Source organism: Pseudorca crassidens, chromosome 6, assembly GCF_039906515.1.
Source record: "Pseudorca crassidens isolate mPseCra1 chromosome 6, mPseCra1.hap1, whole genome shotgun sequence".
Taxonomy (NCBI): domain Eukaryota; kingdom Metazoa; phylum Chordata; class Mammalia; order Artiodactyla; family Delphinidae; genus Pseudorca; species Pseudorca crassidens.
This window is the reverse complement of record NC_090301.1, coordinates 50,235,658-50,257,493: the sequence shown is the minus strand read 5'-3', so window position 1 is coordinate 50,257,493 and position 21,836 is coordinate 50,235,658. Positions and strand designations below refer to the sequence as shown.

The window sequence follows — 21,836 nt, the reverse complement described above, 5'->3', positions numbered from 1 at the left end:
TTCGATGTTACCCAGAATTTAATGAAGTTTGCAAAGACTATAGCTATAACCTCCTCTTGAATATGCACAATAACATTAAAAGTTCTGAGAAACTTCACATTAAGAAATCTTGTTTAACTTACTGTTTTAATAAATAAAATAAATGTGCTCAAGTCACATAGTCAGAAATTCCAAAAAACTAAAAGTTAATTTCAGGTTGTCTCCCAATTCAGAGCTACTTTTTTTTTTTTTGGCCGCACCACGTGCCTTGCAAGATCTTACTTCCCCAACCAGGGATTGAATCCGGGCCATGGCAGTGCAAGTACCTAACTACTGGACCTCCAGGGAATTCCCCAGAGCTACTTTTAATAAATTATATTGCTTTCTCTTTTTTAGGGTATTTAAAAGAATGTGTTTGTTGACGATGAAAATCAAACTGCTACAAAAGTAAATCAATTTCTGTATATGGGATAAAGGCAGCACAAAGGTAAAGAAGAGATCAGAGACAAAAGAGAGTATTCTGGAAAACAGTTCAACTCAAAGCGTAGCTTTCTCTATTCCCCTAAATAAGTCACTCTCAAGCAGATCTTTTCTTTTTCCAAATCACAAAAAAGATTTTGTTTCAAATCCACGAATAGAAGAGTTAAAGTAACAGTAAACATGCATTGAACACTGCAGTGGATTAGCTGCTTCTAACCAGATGACACAGTCAAAACGTTGTTTATTAGCATGAAATTAAGTAGGGTTAAGGCCAGCTGGGTGATCAAATGAGTATTTAAAAATTAAAGAAATGTGAAAAAAAAAAATAAAGTAAAACATACTAGAAAATATAAGTATATGGTATAACAATGAACAAAAGATTGCCAGCAAACACAAGAAAGGATGCTCAAAATCACTAATCATTAGAAAAATGCAAATCAAAACTACAATGAGGTATCACCTCACACCGGTCAGAATGGCCATCATCAAAAAGTCTACAGTCCCTGGTCTGATTCCGTCCTGCGTGACTGTTCCTTCGAACGGTAGTCTTTTATCTCCGTCCACTTTCTCTCCCACCGAAGTGCGTGCCACCAACCCATGGAAGATTCGATGGACATGGACATGAGCCCCCTGAGGCCCCAGAACTATCTTTTCGGTTGTGAACTAAAGGCCGACAAAGATTATCACTTTAAGGTGGATAATGATGAAAATGAGCACCAGTTATCTTTAAGAACGGTCAGTTTAGGGGCTGGTGCAAAGGATGAATTGCACATTGTCGAAGCAGAGCCAATGAATTATGAAGGCAGTCCAATTAAAGTAACACTGGCAACTTTGAAAATGTCTGTGCAGCCAACGGTTTCCCTTGGGGGCTTTGAAATAACACCACCTGTGGTCTTACGGTTGAAGTGTGGTTCAGGGCCTGTGCATATTAGCGGACAGCACTTAGTAGCTGTGGAGGAAGATGCAGAGTCAGAAGATGAAGAGGAGGAGGATGTGAAGCTCCTAAGTATATCTGGAAAGCGTTCTGCCCCTGGAAGTGGTAGCAAGGTTCCACAGAAAAAAGTAAAACTTGCTGCTGATGAAGATGAAGATGATGATGATGACGACGACGATGATGATGAAGATGATGATGATGACGACTTTGATGATGAGGAAGCTGAAGAAAAAGCTCCAGTAAAGAAATCTGTACGAGATACTCCAGCCAAAAATGCACAAAAATCAAACCAGAATGGAAAAGACTCAAAACCATCAACACCAAGATCAAAAGGTCAAGAATCCTTCAAAAAACAGGAAAAAACTCCTAAAACACCGAAAGGACCTAGCTCTGTAGAAGACATTAAAGCAAAAATGCAAGCAAGTATAGAAAAAGGTGGTTCCCTTCCCAAAGTGGAAGCCAAATTCATCAATTATGTGAAGAATTGTTTCCGGATGACTGACCAGAAGGCTATTCAAGATCTCTGGCAGTGGAGGAAGTCTCTTTAAGAAAATAGTTTAAACAGTTTGTTAAAATTTTCCGTCTTATTTCATTTCTGTAACAGTTGATATCTGGCTGTCCTTTTTATAATGCAGAGTGAGAACTTTCCCTACCGTGTCTGATAAATGTTGTCCAGGTTCCATTGCCAAGAATGTGTTGTCCAAAATGCCTGTTTAGTTTTTAAAGATGGAACTCCACCCTTTGCTTGGTTTTAAGTATGTATGGAATGTTATGATAGGACATAGTAGTAGTGGTGGTCAGACAAATGGAAATGGTGGGGAGACAAAAATATACATGTGAAATAAACTCAGTATTTTAATACAGTAAAAAAAAAAAAAAAAAAAAAAGCCTACAAACAATAAATGCTGGAGAGGGTGTGGAGAAAAGGGAACCCTCTTGCACTGCTGGTGGGAATGTAAATTGATACAGCCACTATGGAGAAGAGTATGGAGGTTCCTTAAAAAACTAAAAATAGAACTACCATACACCCAGTGATCCCACTACTGGGCACATACCTTGAGAAAACCATAATTCAAAAAGAGTCATGTACCACAATGTTCACTGCAGCTCTATTTACAATAGCCAGGACATGTAAGCAACCTAAGAGTCCAATGACAGAAGAATGGATAAAGAAGATATGGCACATATACACAATGGAATATTACTCAGCCATAAAAAGAAAGAAAATTGCGTTATTTGTCGTGAGGTGGATGGACCTAGAGTCTGTCAAACAGAGTGAAGTAAGTCAGAAAGAGAAAAACAAATACCATAAGCTAACACATATATATGGAATCTAAAAAAAAAGAAAAAAAATGGTTCTGAAGAACCTAGGGGCAGGACAGGAATAAAGACGCAGACGTAGAGAATGGACTCAAGGACATGGGGAGGGGTAAGGGTAAGCTAGGAAGAAGTGAGAGAGTGGCATGGACATATATACACTACCAAATGTAAAACAGATAGCTAGTGGGAAGCAGCCACAGAGCATAGGGAGATCAGCTCGGTGCTTTGCGACCACCTAGAGGGGTGGGATAGGGAGGGTGGGAAGGAGACACAAGAGGGAGGGTATATGGGGATATATGTGTATGTACGTATAGCTGTTTTACTTTGTTATAAAGCAGAAACTAACACACTATTGTAAAGCAATTATATTCCAATAAAGACGTTAAAAAAAAACAATGAACAAAAGAGATCAGATAGGGATTTAAAAAATAATATCCTACTAAGATTTTTTTTTTTAATTTTTTATTTTTGGCTGGGTTGGGTCTTCATTGCCATGCATGGGCTTTTTCTAGTTGCGGTGCACAGGCTTCTCGTTGCGGTGGCTTCTCTTGTTGCAGAGCATGGGCTCTAGGCACACAGGCTTCAGTAGTTGCAGCACGCGTGCTCGGCAGTTGCAGCACATGGGCTTCAGTAGTTGCGGCGTGCAGGCTCAGTAGTTGTGGTGCACGGGCTTAGTTGCTCCGCAGCATGTGGGATCTTCCTGGACCAGGGATCGAACCTGGATTCCCTGTATTGGCAGGTGGATTCCGAAGTGCCACCAGGGAAGTCCCCTTACTAAGTATTTACTCCTCCTCCCTATAATGCTACCAAGTCAATCTTTCCTTTTTTTCATTTCATTTTTTAAAGTTCCATACAGTAAACTTGACTTTTCCCCCTTTCAGTGTACAGCTCTAGGAAAAATTTAACATGTGTAGATCTGTGTTACCACCATCACCACAGTGGTGACCAACTTCATCACCCCAAAAAACTCCTTTGCTGCTTTCCCTTTACAGTTCTGGCAACCACTGATCTGTTCTAAAAGGCAACCTGTAGTATAGTTTTTGTTTTTTTGGTTTTTTTTTGTGGTACGCGGGCCTTTCACTGTTGTGGCCTCTCCCGTTGCGGAGCACAGGCTCTGGACGCGGAGGCTCAGCGGCCATGGCTCATGGGCCCAGCCACTCCGCGGCATGTGGGATCCTCCCAGACCGGGGCACAAACCTGTGTTCCCTGCATCGGCAGGTGGACTCCCAACCACTGCGCCACCAGGGAAGCCCCTGTAGTATAGTCTTATATTAACTTTTATTAAATAATTTTGTATTTTTTTATTCATTTATTTTTTGGCTGCGTTGGGTCATTGTTGCTGCGTGTGGGCTTTCTCTATTTGCGGCGCACGGGCTCTAGGCGTGCAGGCTTCAGTAGTTGTGGCACAAGGGCTCAGTAGTTGTGGCTCATGGGCTCTAGAGTGCAGGCTCAGTAGTCGTGGCACACAAACTCGCTCCACGTCATGTGGAATCTTCCCGGACCAGGGCTCAAACCCGTGTCCTCTGCATTGGCAGGCAGATTCTTAACCACTGTGCCACCAGGGAAGCTCCAAAGTTTCTATTTTTAAAAGCAGGATAAGATAGCCTAATAAAGTGATTCTCTAAATCATTTTATAGTTTTATAAAATTTGATATAGCTGCAAAACATTTAAAAGAAAAACATCAAAGGGGAAGTATATAAAATATATGCATCTTTAATTTACTTCAGGGTTATTTTTTACTTGGGAAAATAAACTCTCTGGTTTTCTCAAATACGGAGAATATTTTATTTAGGATTTCACTAAATTTTTAATGTTGTAAAGGCTTTTGAATGAATTAGTAAGAAGTATGACTTTAAAATAATTTTTAATTATAACTTTGAGTTCAAGGACAAAAATCAAATGAAATTAATTCAAGTACATCTAAAATAGGTACTTGGCTAAACATACTTTAATAAACACTTAAGATTCACTGCTATTTCACATATCTCCCACAAAGAATCAGTATCAAGAAGATATTTTTTTAAGTTGTAGGCTCAGGTTTTCATGCAATGAATACTAGTTAGCAATAAAAGGAACAAAGTACTGATCCACTTAACACAGAGGGGTGAATCTCAACAATATATATGAAAGAGTATATACTGTGTGATTCTGTTTATATGAAGTTTTGGAACAGGCAAATTTAATCTACAGTGATAGAAATCAGATCAGTCACTGTCTAACGGTGTGAAACTGACTACAAAGAGTCATGAGAAGCTTTCTGAGGTGAATGGACTGCTCTACATCTTGACTGTGGTAATGGTTATGTGGATGTACACAACATTTGTCAAAATCCATCACACCGTTCACTTAAATGTGTGCATTTTACTTACATAAGCAATACCTCGATAAAGTTGATTTTCAGAAAATTACAGACGCTAAAGTTAAATCTCCTTCAGTCTAAATTAATATAGATTTATTGTATTTAATTTACTGGGTTCATGAACTAATTGATAATGATATCAAATATCTGACACATGGTACTAAGAGTATTGTAAAGAAAAAAAAATATGAAACAGGTAAGCCATTCACTTAAAAGTTCCTTTGACTGCAAAAATTTTCTAGTTCTCCTCATTACTGAAGAGTACTTTTCATAACTTACTATTTATAAAATTTGAGCAAAAGCTAAATACTGAGTGTCAAGGTGTTCTTAATGCTTATAAAAAGTATCATGATTTACTCACACGATAATCTTTTAAAGAGTGCAGCCATCTGGTCGGGTTTGTCAAAGCTGGTCCTCATTTGTGTTAGCACATCAACATTTTCCACCACAAGTTTCTAAAGAAAGGAAAAGGAAGATCCTAGGTCAGGCATAGACCTCCTTATGTTGATGAGATAAGAACATGCTTGGAAATTACAATCTAGCAAGTAGGAAAAATAATACATGAAATCTAGATGCTCTATGCTATGTTTCTGTTATTGTTTTCATAAAAGAATTTTAAAATTATTTACATAAAATTAATGTTTTCCTTCAGTTTGCAAATTCAAGAAGGGAGGAGTTCAGGAAAAAGCAATAAAGATAAGTAGTAGTATAAAGGATTATCTTCTGCTTAGACACAGAACAGCACCAATAATAAAAAGCAGACACTGAAGTGGATATAGAGAGCAATAAATTCCAACTAAAACAAAAAGAACTTGCTAAAGTTAAAGCTGGCTAAAGATAGCCTAGAGTTCATCATTGGATATATATATAATCAGAGGGAGAAAAACTTGTAGGGGTATGGTACCACTTCACAGAGAACAGAGCAATGTTTCCTAGCACAAAAAGGAAATGTCAACTATCTACCTCCTCTTTCAGGGATCACTGAGAAAAGGGAAGAGAAGAGAGGGAAGAGAGTGAAGGATAGCTAATTAAGAAAAGTATAACTCATTAAACAATGCTTTTCTTAAAAGGAGTACTGGAAAAGTAATTTCATTTAAAAGTTATAACTCAAACAAATATAATCAATTTTATTCTGGCAGAGATAGTGGGTATATGTATTTGGAAAGCCTGGATATCTCAATTCAGCAGGTCTGGGTGTGGAGATGTATGTAGCAAGCATATTGCTGAAGTGCCATAGTGGTTGTGTTACAAGCCAAAGGCTGATGACAACTGATTTAAGGGGAGCATGAAAAACTCCATGGAAAATCTATAAAAGTAATTTTTCCCATACTAGTATGAATTTTGCTTATGTTCCACTTGAGATCATTTCTGTTTATGCTCTCATTCAGATGTTCAGCTCCAGTAACATTTATTTGCTAAATTCAACCTCTACAGTGTCTAATTAGACTACCTGCTCTCTCTGAGGCCTATTCAATACTTGTCCCATCAATCAGTATACACTCAAATATATGCCCAACCTTGACTGTGCTCACGCACCTTGAACATAATATCATGTATCAGTGAATCAAAGACAGCAATGAATATTAAATGCACCATTATCTAATGTGCCATTAAGAAAAAAACTCGGGCTTCCCTGGTGGCGCAGTGGTTAAGAATCTGCCTGCCAATGCAGGGGACATGGTCTGGGAAGATCCCACATGCCACGGAGCAACTAAGCCAGTGCACCACAACTACTGAGCCTGCACTCTAGAGCCCGCGAGCCACAACTACTGAGCCTGCGTGTCGCAACTACTGAAGCCCGCATGCTGCAACTACTGAAGCCCACGCACATAGAGCCTGTACTCCGCAACAAGAGAAACTACCGCAATGAGAAGCCCACGCACCACGATGAAGAGTAGCCCCCGCTCGCCGCAACTAGAGAAAGCCCACTCACAGCAACAAAGACCCAATGTAGCCAAAAATAAATAAATTAAAAAAAAACCTCTACCAATTAAACTGACACAATGTTTTCTAATCATATGACTATAAGACATGTATAATTTCAGAAATGCTAATATAGGATAATTGTTTTAGAATCAATAAATTATTGTATATATTTATTTATTTATTTATTATTTTTATTTTTATTTTTTTGCGGTACGCGGGCCTCTCACTGTTGTGGCCTCTCCCGTTGTGGAGCACAGGTTCCGGACGCGCACGCTCAGCGGCCGTGGCTCACGGGCCCAGCCGCTCCGCGGCATGTGGGATCTTCCCGGACCGGGGCACGAATCCGTGTCCCCTGCATCGGCAGGCGGACTCTCAACCACTGCGCCACCAGGGAAGCCCTGTATATATTTGATAGTAAGATTCTGTAATCATTTTTAAGCTCCTCTACTAGGCAATTTACAAACAATCCCATTTACCCTCATCCAAATGAGGGAGGTGACAGTCCAGTTTCACAACTGAGAAAACTAAGGCTCAGAGAAGTTAGATAACTTACCCAAAGTTATAGATATTAAACAGTGGAATTTGGAATTTAAATTCAGGTATGCCTGATTTTAAAATCCATGCTCTTAATCCCCAAAGAAATGGTTGTTAATCTTCAGTGTGCATCAGAATGATCTGGAGGACTTGTTGGGTTCTAGCTCCACAGGTTCTGATTTAGCAGATCTTAGGTAGAACCAAAACTTGTGCATTTTTATTAAGATCCAAGTGGCAAGGCTGCCACTGCTATCTGGGGACCATGGTTTAAGAACGATTACCCCGAATTATTTGTTTGCACATTACTCTTAAAAAAAAGTTAATGATGTCTCCTCTTAAAAGTATAGTTTATATAAATTTCTTTTCTCCCTCGATTGCACCCTGAAACAGAGCTTTCTATACATTTAAAGCCATTGATTAATATCTCTGACAAATGGCCCAAAAGCTGTAACTAGGAATTATAACTAAATGGTTTGGAACAAACTGAGACTAATCAAGTGAAAAGAATCAAGACTACTAAAAAAAATGTTGGTTTTCTGTTAGAAAGTGTTAAATTCTTGGCACAATTCATATTTAAATTTCTTACTTCATCCTTCTAGGACTCTGAAGAACTAGAAGAACTGAAAGAACTGGCAAGACTCGAAGAAGTTGACTCGATGGGCACAACTCCAAATGAAACACCCCAAGAATTTTAGTAGGAATGGAGACACTGGTTGTTTTCTTCTCCAGAAAGTAATAAACACGTTTTATCATTAGTACATGTGCATAGTGTTGACTATGTCTGACACACGATTTACTCACAACCATTAAGTATAAAGAAGCTTTCCTTTTTTTTAATTGGCCCACAAATTTACTCTGAAATAAAAAAGGTCCTCAGCTAAAACAGGAACTGAAACAATCAATTAAGGTAATCTTTAAGATAAAAAGAAGATGCAGCCACATAATATTTAGTTTATGTCAGTTTAGATTAAATATAAAAAAAAAATAGAGAAAATTAAAAGCTAAGATGTTACAGAACTATCTTAAAAATATTATAATTCCCCCCAAAACACTGTATTCACTAATTTCATAAAGATTAAAATGCTATTTCGGCATCATCATGCTCTAATATGGAGAGTGTGAGTTACAATCTTTTCTGAGGGATATTTGACAATATCAGAAAAAAATGATCCACTTTCAGAAATTTGTCGTATAGAAATGTTCAAACAAGTATGTAGACTACATGCTGGCTAAACGTAGAGAACTCTATATCTATGTCTAAACTCTGCTTCTTCCAGAAATACACTGAAGTGATAGGAAAAAAATAAAAAGGCATAAATCTTTGGTAACAAAGGAGATAAAAGAAGAATGAGAGACACCAACAAAATTCTAGAAGATGAAAACCGGAGCAAAGAATAAGTGGAGATGAGAAATTTGAGCAGTTAAGTTCCTGTAGGGGAGATACTATGCAGAAGGCACGCTAATGGAAGCCTCAGGGCCTAGGTAGGACTCAGAAATTGTAGGCAGTGGCATAGAAAGGAAGACTTGGGCTTGATAACAAGAGGGTTATTACATGTCTGTAAGGGGGAGGGGGTCGTTACACACCCAACTTCTCACCGTCTTAAGAAGTGATGCTGACAAGGAGGACTCTACATTCAGGAACATCAGGAACAGAAGGTGGCCAGAGAGAAAGGGAGAACGACCTAAGAATCATGATAGCCAGCCAGATGTATTAGACCTCCTCCCTCCTCCCTCCCTTAATCTCCAACGGACTTCCACTCTTCAGCTGGAGGTGACTGCATGCGAAAAATTATTTGCAGGAATCATTTGAATCCTAGGATGAAGATACCTTTCTCCAGAGAGGATTTTTATTAGCGTCTGCCAAGCACCTTGGGGCACTACTAATCTAGGACCGCTTTTAATCCACATTCAAGACTTGAGATTCAAAACAAAAAGAGTAACACAGACAGGGCTGAAAATCCTGGGGGGACGGGGGTGTGTGTGAATCATTTCCAGTTCACTGTTACCCTGAAGGTATAACTCTTTGGGGTATCTATGTAAAGAGGGTGAAAGGGAATTTAAGCAGAATTCCTTTCCACTCCCACTCTGGGCAGTCTTTGGGTTTTGATTATGGAGCCCCTTGCTCCACAAGACCACCAAGACTCAGCTGAATCTTAACAAATGTTACTTCTGGATCAGCGAATGTCCTCACATCAGCACAGTGGCTTCCAGTGCTTTCCTTGATTTTAGCCTAGAAATAAACACCTCACTGACCTTTTAGCTCTTTTTTTAGAAAATGTTTTCTTTATATACATATATATATTTGTATATATACATTTCAAAAAAGTTGTCCTTAAGGGAAAAGTTGATCTAAATAACCTAGCCTACCAGTATTGGAAGCAGCAATCTGTATGTTATTTTACTTCTGTAATTTCATAAATTTGATTATTCTAAGGAAAGTAATTTTATAGGACACTGAAAAATGCAAAGCAATTAGAATCAGCACTGAAAGACAAGTACTTTTGGAGATTTATCTCAATGAGATATAAAACACACTGAACTTGTCTATATGAAACACCATTATATTATGATCATAAGATTTCTTATGGAATAAATTATAAGAATACACATTGAAGTATGCCTCAGTACACAGAGGCTGAGAATACAAAGTCATAAATAACACCTCCAGTTCTTAATAATATACAAGTAGTTAAATTCAGAGGGACTTCCCTGGTGGCTCAGTGGTTAAGAATCCACCTGCCAATGCAGGGGACATGGGTTCGATCCCTGGTCGGGAAAGATCCCACATGCCACGGAGCAACTAAGCCCGCGAGCCACAGCTACTGAAGCCCACGTGCCTAGAGCCCATACTCCACAATAAGAGAAGTCACCACAATGAGAAGCCTGTGCACTGCAACAAAGAGTAGCCCGTGCACTGCAACAAAGAGTAGCCTGTGTACTGCAATGAAGAGTAGCCCCCGCTCGCCACAACTAGAGAAAGCCCACGTGTAGCAACGAAGATCCAACGCAGCCAAAATAAATAAATTAATTAATTAAAAAATATAATAAATTCAGAGAAATCTGAATTACAATTTGGGATTATTAAGAAGGATCTCTAAGAAAACCACTGTAAAGCACTGTGCAATTCCAGAAAACTAAATCCTCAGGACTAGCTTTGTTTTGCAGAAATCTAAATGATAATGGGCACAATGCTAGAAATGTAAAGCTTTCATATTTACGGTTGACCACATGAAGAAGACGTCTGAAAAATACTCAACTAAATCAGGATTTAGTGTTTGAGAAGCAAAAAAATAAAAATAAAAAGCCCCTAAATACCAAAACATAATTATGTGATTTTCTAAAAGTCTTACAACTAACATTAAATCATTAATAAAATAGGCAAGTTTTTATGAAGGTAAAAAGAAAAGTTAAGGAAAATCACATAGATTATTAAAATCAAAAGTTTTAGAGAAAAAAATGTTTTAGTATCCTAAACCATCTTGGTTTTGGGGTATACTACATTTAATGAGAAACCCAAGCTAATTCACACCCACGTATCTCCAAAGATAATAAATCTAAGCTCTTACACAACAAGTTTCTCTTGTCTAGCTTTTTAACTCAGGTTTAATATTACCAAATATTTGAAAAAGAATCCAGCCAAGAAATAACACTCGTGAGTCAGAAAACTCATAGTATTAAAAAAAGTCAACACTATACTATTATGACATCAACTTTAAATTAAATTTTAATATCTGAGAAAGAAAATATGGTCATTCCAAGATACAAAAGAGAAATGTTAAAACATAAGCTCCTTCCATTTCTTTTAAAGAATAGGAATGTATTTGATAACACTGATACTTAAGGACATAGCTAAGACAGTTAAGTTTATAAAAGGATTACTGAAAGACTATGACAAAATCTGAACTAAAAAAATATCCAGAAATAATGAACAATATCTAACAAGATAAATTATTAAAGGAACAAAAATAAAGGTCTAAAAAACGAAATCACACAAAATACAAGATGTAGAAAGCCTGGTTCGAGTCTGTATATGAAAACAAAAGGGGAGGGGGACAGGGGAAAGGAGGAAAGGAGAAGGAGGAAGGGGGAAGGGAAAAAAAGGTACCTGATTCCAAGTTGAAAACAGGATGGTATAGCTATGTAAAGTGCTGATGCTATCTTAAACTGTATCAGTAAGTATGGTGTCCAGGGTAAGTAGGTGCACCCTCACTACTCAGATCTCTAGCTGATGTTTATTCTCAGTTCAGGGCACCAGCCTCTAAAAGTGACACCAATAAGATAGAATTTGTAATAGAAGAGAGTGAGACTAAATATGAATATACTTCACCTAGGGAAGAGAAATACCAACAAAAGTTTCTAAATATGTGAAGGGTCATGTTGTTAGAGGCAGTCTCTACCTCTTGATGTAAGAATGAGGACCAATCAAAAATTACTACTTAGATATTAACATAACTAGAGATATGCAGTAATTGATAAGACTGCCTCATTTTCAACAAGACCAAATCATCCACCCAGAAAAATGTATATTCCGGCATCAGATAAGGGTGGGTTAGCTGACTGCTAAGATCTCTTGCATTTCTCGAGACAGTGTAGTAGGGTACTAGTATAAACTCTGGAGCCAGATAGACTATATAGATTCAAATTAAAAGTTTCACCACTTATTAGCATGTGAGCCTGGACAAGTTACTTAATCTTTCTTGGTCTTACTTTTCTAATTTGTAAAATAGGGACAATAGCAGTTTTAAGAATTTAAAGGAGTTAATAAAAAATATATAAAGAGCTTAGAAAAGTCCTAGAACAAAGTAAAGAGTAAGGAAAGCTACCTGTTTTTATTTTTGAATCCAACAGATATTTACCAAGCACTACTATGTGCTGGACACTAATTTAGCACCAAGGTTTTTTTTTAAATTAATTAATTAACTAATTAATTAATTTTTGGCTGTGTTGGGGCTTCGTTTCTGTGCGAGGGCTTTCTCTAGTTGTGGCAAGCAGGGGCCACTCTTCATCATGGTGCGCGGGCCTCTCACTATCACGGCCTCTCTTGTTGCGGAGCACAGGCTCCAGACGCACAGGCTCAGTAGTTGTGGCTCACGGGCCTAGTTTTTCCGTGGCATGTAGGATCTTCCCAGACCAGGGCTCGAACCCGTGTCCCCTGCATTGTCAGGTAGATTCGCAACCACTGCACCACCAGGGAAGCCCTAGCACTAAGGTTTTAAGAGAGTTTATAATTGAGTTTTTATTCTAGTGAGTGACATAAGATGCATGACATGAAACGTCACAAGTAAAATACAAATAAAGCTGGATAAAAAGAATAAAAAGTAATGGTTGCGATTTTTAAAAGTGTGTTCAAGGATGGATATTCTGATAATTGAAAATACATGAATGTTATGAGAAGACAAGCTGAGACAGTATCTTAGTGAAGAGTATTTTGAGATGACACAATAGCAAGTAGGCCAGCCAGGATGGAGGAGTGTAAAAGGTGAGAAAAAGTGGAAGGCCAGATCCTCTAGGGGCCTTGCAGCACTGTTAAGGATACCAGATACCTTGAATTCTCATAGATATGAATAGACTAGTTTTTATTATCACATCATAGTACTCAACCCACCACATTAAATGGCAAAGAAGCACTAAAAATACAAACAGTTCTAGAAGAATCTGCTTATTCAGTCTGAAATAAAAAATAGTTGGCAAAAGCTAAATTACTGGACCATAATTCTTCTATTATTTCATACTGAAAAGAACACAAGAAATTAAAGATGAGAAATTTGTTCCCTGAGGCTTCTAGGCTTGCTGCTCATATTCTTGAAATGTTTTAAAGCTAAAATCAATAAAGACTATATTACCTTAAGTTCAGCAACTTGTGACGAAATATGCCACATAAGGCTTTCACTTAGGAACTTCATACCATATGGGCCTAGCAGTTCTGATAACGACCTCATTTCTGAAAGGAAATGAAATTTTATACTTTGACAGAGCAAATATTTTAAGAAACAAATTATTAATGGAAAACCCGAAGAAAAGTCAGTAGAATAAATAAGAACACAAATGCAAAGCTAAGTCTAAGATACAATGTATGATTATCCATATAATTGAATAAAAATAGTCACAACAGAATCAAAACCAAAAGAATCAAGCTTTCTTCATTCTCTAAAACATGTCAGAGTATTATTCACCTGATATGTCAGAATATTCCTCTGCGTTAAATGTTAATTCATTTTCCGTAGGTAAGTTCACAAATGCTTTCATTGCAGGGAAATAAGCTATATGACCATTGCTGACTTGTCTTAACAAAGTTTCCAGATACCTAAGGCGAAAAGTAAATTTACAAATGGAGAAATTAATTCAAAATTTATTATGGTATACATTACTGCATATAATTTTAAAGTTGACTAATAACATGAATGAGCAATTATCCATTAAAAAAAAAAACTTTCAGAAGGCATTCATTACAAAGAAACTTTATATCACTCCAAATTTCTAAATACGTTCCTTACCAATTTGTGTACAGACTTGTAATGGTTGGCTCTCCATGACTGTCTAAATGTTGTGTTTGTTGAAGAAGCACATTATTAAATACTCTTGTAATATCAATTTGCACATAGTTTTCTATTGACTGGAGTACAGTCATGTATGCTCTTACACTTGTCAGAAGCTCTGACGGTTTTGCAATTTCCTGTGTGGCTTGATTATACATAGTCATTCCAACAATAGACCTGGGGGGGGAGGGTAAAAAAAAATTAAAAAGTTCTAATTGTTGTATCTATATAAACAGGCCATTCAATCTACTGATCTCTAATATTAAATAGGCAATGAAATTTTAAATACACTTTGTTACAAGTTCATGAAATTACTACTATGTTTATCTTCCAAAGAAACAACTTTAAAAAAGAATATACACCTAAAAGGTATAATGAAATGGGAATGCAAGTGATTAAAAAAAATACTAAGGGCATCAGTAATAAAAATTATTTAAGAATAAAGAGGTTTAAAAAATTCCTTTAACACGATATGCTGTCTCCAGCAAGTACAGTGGACTATTTAGTCCATAGCCTGAATTCCTTTGGCACTGTTATGTGCCAGTAGTTTTTTAGGCTTTATATATATTACCTACAATCTTCATATTTAATAACCCTACTATGCAGTTATCACCACCATTGCATAGAGGGGGAAAAAAAAACAACTAAGGTGCAGAATTCAAGTAAACTGCTCAAGGTCACTTTGTTTGGAAGTGGTGGGTCTAGGATTTGACCCCACACCTGCCTGACTTAGGGCTACCTCTCAACAAAATGCATGACAATCAAAGCATGGCAACAACAAAAGCTTTATTGTACAATAATCACTCACACCACATAAAACACAGATCTGTTTGGTTTATACCCCAAGAAACTGTATAAGCCTAAAAGGAAACAAATGTTGAAAATACTTTCCTAAACTATCTTTTCCCACATTAGCCACCTTCTTTAAAACTCCCTGAGCATTAGATTTACAAAGATCTTAGACTTGTATTTGTAAGGATGAATCCATAAAGACACCAGACAAACCCCATCACTAGTATCAGTCCCAGAAGAACAACTCAAGACAAAAACTGCTATCCTTGTACACAGCCCCTAAGTCCTAAGACTGTGCTCAAGTGATCAGCAAAAATCAACAAACTAATACTCACAAGCTATTTGTCCTGGCATAAAAATCTTTCCCAGGTAAACAAGTTTATATAGCCTTGCCTTGATCCTGATCACTAAGTAGATGTTTGGTAAAAAGAACATCTGCTTCTCCATGGATTAACGGACCAGACTGTTTACAGAAGGAAAACAAGGGAGTTGTAAACTGAATCCTACCTCCCACCCACCACTCCCTACCCCACCCAGTTGAGAGCAATAAATACCAGAAGGCGTAATGTCCCTTTGGTCTAAATACTGGAGCAGTCTGGGTTTCACTTTCAGGATGCCTACCTTACTAAAGAAGAGCAAAAGATAGTCTTTGCTCAACACTGGACTCTTCTCAGCTGATGACTTAACACTCAATTTACTGCCTATTTAAATATTCTACTTTGTTCTATAATTGTCGAAGCTCTAAGCTTTATACCGTTTCATTACTACTCATAGTACTTAACAAACACAATGTTATGCATATGGCACAAACACTTGTTAGTGACTACAACCTTTTGCTAAAGTTTTTGAAAAACCTTTGGCAAAATTTTGTTTCATAAATTGCCTTAAGGCCTTCAAGAAAAACATGTTGAATCAATATTTTCTTTAATAAATAAGTGTGTAATTTTAGAAAAAGGCTGAAGCAATGTTTACAAAATTAAAAGATTTCTGACTTGTTACATAAAATATCATTGCAAGAAACATATATATAACTTATAAAATTAGAATCGAGCACCTCAAGAGTCTAGAATTCTACTGGCATAACAGCATACGTTGGAATTCACAAGACTTAAGTGTTCATCTAGTCCTGAGGTTTTCACACATTTGACTGTGATCCACTATAAGATATGTATCTAGCATCACAACACAGTACACACATACATAAACAGTTTCATGAAGCAGTATTTCTACTTACTACATGCAATGCACTGATTTTTTTCCTATTTCTTCTTCCTTCTTTACTTCCCTCCCTCTTCTTTCTTCCTTTAAATATTGACTACAACCTTCTAAACTGATTTCATGATCCTACTGGGTTGCCACCTGTCCGCTGAAGTACACTGATTTGCTCTAATCTTCTCCCTTTTTCTTACAAGGAAGTTAAGACTCACAGAGATTAACTGGCTTGTCCAGTGTTACAACTAGTTAATAAATATGGGATAAGAATCTGGATAATTTAAGTAATTCCCAGTTCACTATTCTTTATACTTCCCAGTTCATTATTTTTTATACTACCATTTCTACTAATTTATATATTATTTATATACCATTTCTACTAATGCTTTCCCTCATAAAAGTAAACATTGCATAGATATGAAGAATAAATATAACAAACTCATTAACTAAACCAACAAACAAAAACAGTTTATACTCTTTCTTACTTAGTAAAGCGGATTTCCAGATGAGAAGTCAAATATTCTCGTGGGGTAAAGGTATGTTCCCAAACCACCATGTTTGGTACATAATTTATAGAGAAACACAACTCAGAAAGTGCAGTGTGCAGTTTATCAAGGCTGAAAAAATATTATTAAACAGTAAATTAAAAATTTTTTTTAGCATTTCATCACAGCAATACAAAATTAATTTTATAAACATATCAGACTTTATTTGGGAATAATAACTGCAAAATCGATTTTTTCTCTCTTAAGATCTGAACTGACAAGTTCAAAATCTCTAAGGGTATCACTAACCTTTGAGAGCAATTTTCTAAAGACAGCATCATTCATTTGTTTCTTCATTCAGATGATGACTATACTGACTTAATATATAAGAAAGAGCTTATTCTGCACTCATAAAGAATTATTTCCAACTCCTGCTGTGTTTTCTGTTCTGGAGGAAGAAAGCTGTCCTCAAAATGGCCAATAGCTTGCTCAACACAGGAAGCAAGGAAGTAGGAAATTTACTTTAAACAAAAAATACTCACCTATTATTGCTCATCTATACCTCCCCTACAAACAAACAAACAGCACTGAATGCTATCTAGTCTAATATACCCATTAAAAAAAAAGGACATCAAGTATTTTCTAATATATGACAAGATGCCAAAATAGTGTCAGACATCTGACTTTAAATAAACTGAAAATTATAGACTGCTTATAGTATACCCCCCCAAATTTTTAGACAGATTCTTGGCCTTCAATATTCAACATACAAAGACAAATGACATCTATTTCATGTATTTTCTTCAAAAATCCAAAATATGTATTTTGAGATGAAATAAGCACTTACTGGCTAATCAAGTTCAAAAAGGTCAAAAAAATTAACAACTGGGAAATGAAGAATTTACAATTACCAGCATTTCCTCAGTACTAATGCCATACAAAAAATGAAAAAAAACTCCTCTACCTGTAACAAAAAGATACAATAATAGTGGATGGCTTACTTGGTCACTACCAGCCTGTTTTTCCTCATGCTCTCAACTCCTGGTTTTTCCCTCTCAGGTTCCCCTTTCTTACCAGTCTGTTTTTTTGACTTCTTATTCACTGCTTGACTGATGGTTTTGGCACAATGCTTGGGCAGCAACTAAATTTAAAAAGAAATGAAATCATACAAACCAATTACTTTGAAAACATTAACTACTGAAACAAACCTTAGCTAAATCCAGACTATGTGGCAAATATCATGCTAGCACTAAAAAGAGAGGTAATAGGTGAGATGTAGAGTTTACCTAGCCAGCTTGGAGAGCCCACTCAGCTTGGTGAAAAACAGAAACAGGTAAATCTTGTGTGAAGAAACACTTCATAGAGGTAGTTATATCAAAGCTACAGTTAAAGGACAAGTTAAAAAATACCAGGCAAATGAGGAATAAGAAAGAACATTTTACTGAAAGGAAAATGGCCTATGAAGACCAAGACTATGATAGGACATGATGTGTTCAGAATCTAGTTAGAATGACTAGGTAGTGGAGTATAAAGTACAGGCTAGAGTGGTTTGAGCTACCTTAGGAAGGGACTTGAATGCCAAGCTAGAAGCTTAATTTTAAACTGTAATCCTAAGGACAGAGGGAATTTTAAAAAAATCTAATAATGGAGTTTCACAACATGAGGTAATGAGATTTACTGATAGTGTGAGAATAAAATTAAAAAATGGAAAAGAACTAGCTAAGAGATCATTTTCTTGCCTTCCTACACAATTTTCCTATCTGTAGGGGAACATTTAAATTATCACCTGGTCACTAAGAGTACACTGTTCCGTGCAAATATCAGTGATGAGATTTCTAGCTTGTTTGGCCATTTCATCGAGGAACATATTACATAAGGAAAGACTGCGATCTCCAATATGATGTCTCTGTTAAAGCAAAATAGTAACAACAACAATAATAAAAATTATAAGAAAGTAGTTTGAATTAAAACACTTTTTAAATAAACATGGAAAATAAGGTTCAAGTCTATTCTACAATAAGGAGTGAGGATGGGAGATGTTATAGATTTCTTTTATCTCTTTTAACAACTAACCTACCATACTGTATTTGCACACAACCGACATAAAGTAAGTACCTGGTGATTATACAATTATGATTGCAAGGAATCTGAAAGGATCAGTGTCTTCCTTAACATGAAAAACTATTAATTTTCAAATTCCAATGTCCTATATCCAGTTCTTAAATACTAGAATATCAAACACACAATACGAAAGATCAGACTTAAGAGTTATGTTTTCTGATCTCACCTGATTATATACAAAAATCTTGAAAACACAGAATTTTGTAGTGTATAAACAGAAATGTTAAAATATTTAAATAAAATCATTAGGTATCAACTCAGTAAAACAAACAAATGCACAAGGCATTCAACTCTCTAAAATCAAACTCCCCATCCCAGAAGAGAAAAAAAAGGCTGACCACAAATGCATTTTCTGAACACAACAGGGGAAAAAAGAACATTATATCTAATGTTTGGGAGATTATATACGTATATGTAGATACATACACTCACTCAAATCAATCTATCTCTAGCTACAGAAGATAGATTGTATCTATCTGTATCATTCTGTATCATTTTAGTTTTGGTGGGCGTTGCAACAGTTTAATGGGTTTTTCTTATCAATGGTAACTGGAATGTTGAGTATATAATGCTGTACAACTTTGCACTATACATTTGCAATACTTACAAAGAGACAGCTTTTTAAAAAAATTTTATTGGAGTATAGTTGATTTAAAATGTTGTGTTAGTTTCTGGAGACAGATTTATAAGTTTTCCTTCCCTGATCTTCCATAATTATATAACAAACATATGCAGACATTACAAACATTATTTCTATGCTGAAATAAATATAAGATAATATAAAAGAATATAAAAATACTTAAACATGTAAAATAACTGTTCCTAGATGTACCATGCTACCTTATAATGTATTTTAAATGCCCTTTAAAACTTGAATAGGAAGCAAAACCTAAAGGGATCTACAGACCAGATACAATTAAATAATGCTTCACTTTATTTAAGGAAAAATTTCAAATTATAAACATTTGCGTTTTATTTAACCAAATTCTGACTCCTGAAAGATAAAACATATCCCTTGCTATCCCTTCTTCCTGAAAAAAAGAACTCTGAACCAGCATTGCTTCAAACTTACTAGACTAACTTATTTAAAATACAGATCTGATTTCACTACTTCTCTTCAATGGCTCAAAAATGCTAAGACTGGAAGGAAAACAACTAAGATTTCTTAACTCTGGCTCTGTGCTGAGAACAGAGGATAATGGCAGAAGCAAAGAGACCACTTAGGAGACAATAACAATCAACCAGGCAAAAGATGATGTGGCTTGTTCAAGGGTGAGAAGAGGCAGGAGTTTGAATATCTATATATACATATATAAAGGCAGAGCTCAAAACAGAAAGGCTCCAAGTTGGGGTGGATGTGGAAAATCAATAATTCTATTCTGGACATGTTACACTTCAGATGGCTAAAAATACCTAAGTTGCAGCAGGATATAGAGAAAATCTAACTCGAAGGGAAAGGTGTGGGCTGCAGATATAGATTTAGGAGACATTAGCATATGGAAGATTTTTAAACAATGAAACTGGAAACTGGAAAAGATGAGTGAACTACTCTACTGGATGGTACAGTTATAGCAACATGATAATTAGTTTCTCATTAGTACTGGCTACCATTATCTGGGAATCCTGCTGACCCAGGAGGGTGTGAATTTCAAATCTAGTTCAAAAGGTACCATCTTTCTTCAAATTCACTGTAAGTACTACAGCTTAAACTAAAGCCTCAGCATTAAGAAGTTGTTCTAGAGGCCTTTTCTATAACCTTTCTGATCTAAATGAGATGAATGGCTAAAACTAAAATAACAAAGCAAGACTGCACTGAGAACTATTAACTGTGCACACCAACTTACTCTATCCTCACCCTTAGGTGAATTCCCTCATCACCCTTAAGTGAATTCCCTCAATGTTCCCAGAGTGCCCCATGTATATTTCTACCACAACACAGATCATCAGATCACGGATTTGTCTAGGGTAAAGACTGTGTCTTTGCATCCTTTCAATCACAGGTTTAAGAAGGCACAGCTGGAATATAACAGGCTTTAACAAGTTTGCTAAATGAAAAACAGAATAGTACCACTTACTAGCTATATGAATATAGGGAGAAAAAAACCATCAGTCCACCAGAAATTATCAGTAGTTCTGACTATGCTGTTACTTTGTTGTAATAATCAAATGCAACAAAAGATGAGAAATGCTGTATAAATTTTATGGTTCTACATAAATATAAACACACTATTAATTACCTGTTGTAATTATTTGGTAAGAATTGAGTCTTACCCCATTAAGGAACCATAACTTTACCAACAAAATGAGGTAGAAACGTTAAAATAAATGATACAGGTTAGATGATGATAGATAAAATAATGATGAAAGTGCTATGAAAATATGGTTAAGGAGGGACAAATTTTAACTGGAGGAATGCTGAAAATCTTTTTGGAGGAGGTGGATTCAAGCTGATCACTGAAGAAAAAGTAAGAGTACGACAGGTAGAGGTGTAGTGAAATGAATTTTATGTATGAGGAAAAAGCCTCTAAGATGCCAAAAAGTAGACTAGTAAATGAGTACAGTTTACCTAAGGTGGGATAGTTACAGTAGGGAGTGGAAAGTAGAAGACTGTGAGTATATAGTGGATAAACAAAATGTGATATATACATACAATGGATTATTATCATTCATAAAATGAAAGTTCTGATATATCTATAACACGGATGAGCCTTGAAACAGTATGTTAAACGAAACAGGCCAGACACAAAGGGACAAACATTGTATGATTCCACTTATATGAACTCTCTAGAAGAGGCAAATTCATAGACAGAAAGCAGACTGGAGTATACCATTCCAATGGAATGCTGAAGGATGGGGAGTTATTGCTTAAAGGTATACAGAGTCTCTGGTTGGGGTGATGAAAGTTTTAGAAATGAACAGTGGTGAGGTTGCACAACACTGTAAAAGTAATTAATGTCACTGAACTATACATTTTAAAATACTTAAAATTACATTTTTATGTTTATATATATATATATTTTTTCTTAAAGACATAAAACAAAAGAAAAAAAAGAATGGGGGTAGAGATCAAATTGTTGAGGATTTTAAATGCCTAAGAAATTTTTACTTTCTCCATATGCAATGGAGAACCACTGATGGTTCTTTAAGAAGGAAAGAG

At 36.1% G+C, this 21,836-nt stretch overlaps 1 protein-coding gene and 1 pseudogene across 4 annotated transcripts in view; one reads left to right on the top strand and one right to left on the bottom strand.

Annotated features, from left to right (window-relative positions):
• The window catches only part of NCKAP1 (NCK associated protein 1), a 102,812-nt gene that overhangs the window by 15,703 nt on the left and 65,273 nt on the right, over nucleotides 1–21,836 (bottom strand). For all 4 annotated transcript variants that reach the window (XM_067741279.1, XM_067741281.1, XM_067741280.1 and 1 more), the window contains 7 exons: nucleotides 18,345–18,464; nucleotides 17,560–17,699; nucleotides 16,559–16,690; nucleotides 14,028–14,246; nucleotides 13,707–13,837; nucleotides 13,377–13,474; nucleotides 5,435–5,528 (listed from right to left, as the gene is read on the bottom strand). In XM_067741279.1, the coding sequence (XP_067597380.1) occupies nucleotides 5,435–5,528; nucleotides 13,377–13,474; nucleotides 13,707–13,837; nucleotides 14,028–14,246; nucleotides 16,559–16,690; nucleotides 17,560–17,699; nucleotides 18,345–18,464 (934 nt within the window). The remainder of the gene's footprint in view (nucleotides 1–5,434; nucleotides 5,529–13,376; nucleotides 13,475–13,706; nucleotides 13,838–14,027; nucleotides 14,247–16,558; nucleotides 16,691–17,559; nucleotides 17,700–18,344; nucleotides 18,465–21,836) is intronic.
• On the top strand, nucleotides 941–2,252 carry LOC137226443 (nucleophosmin pseudogene; annotated as a pseudogene).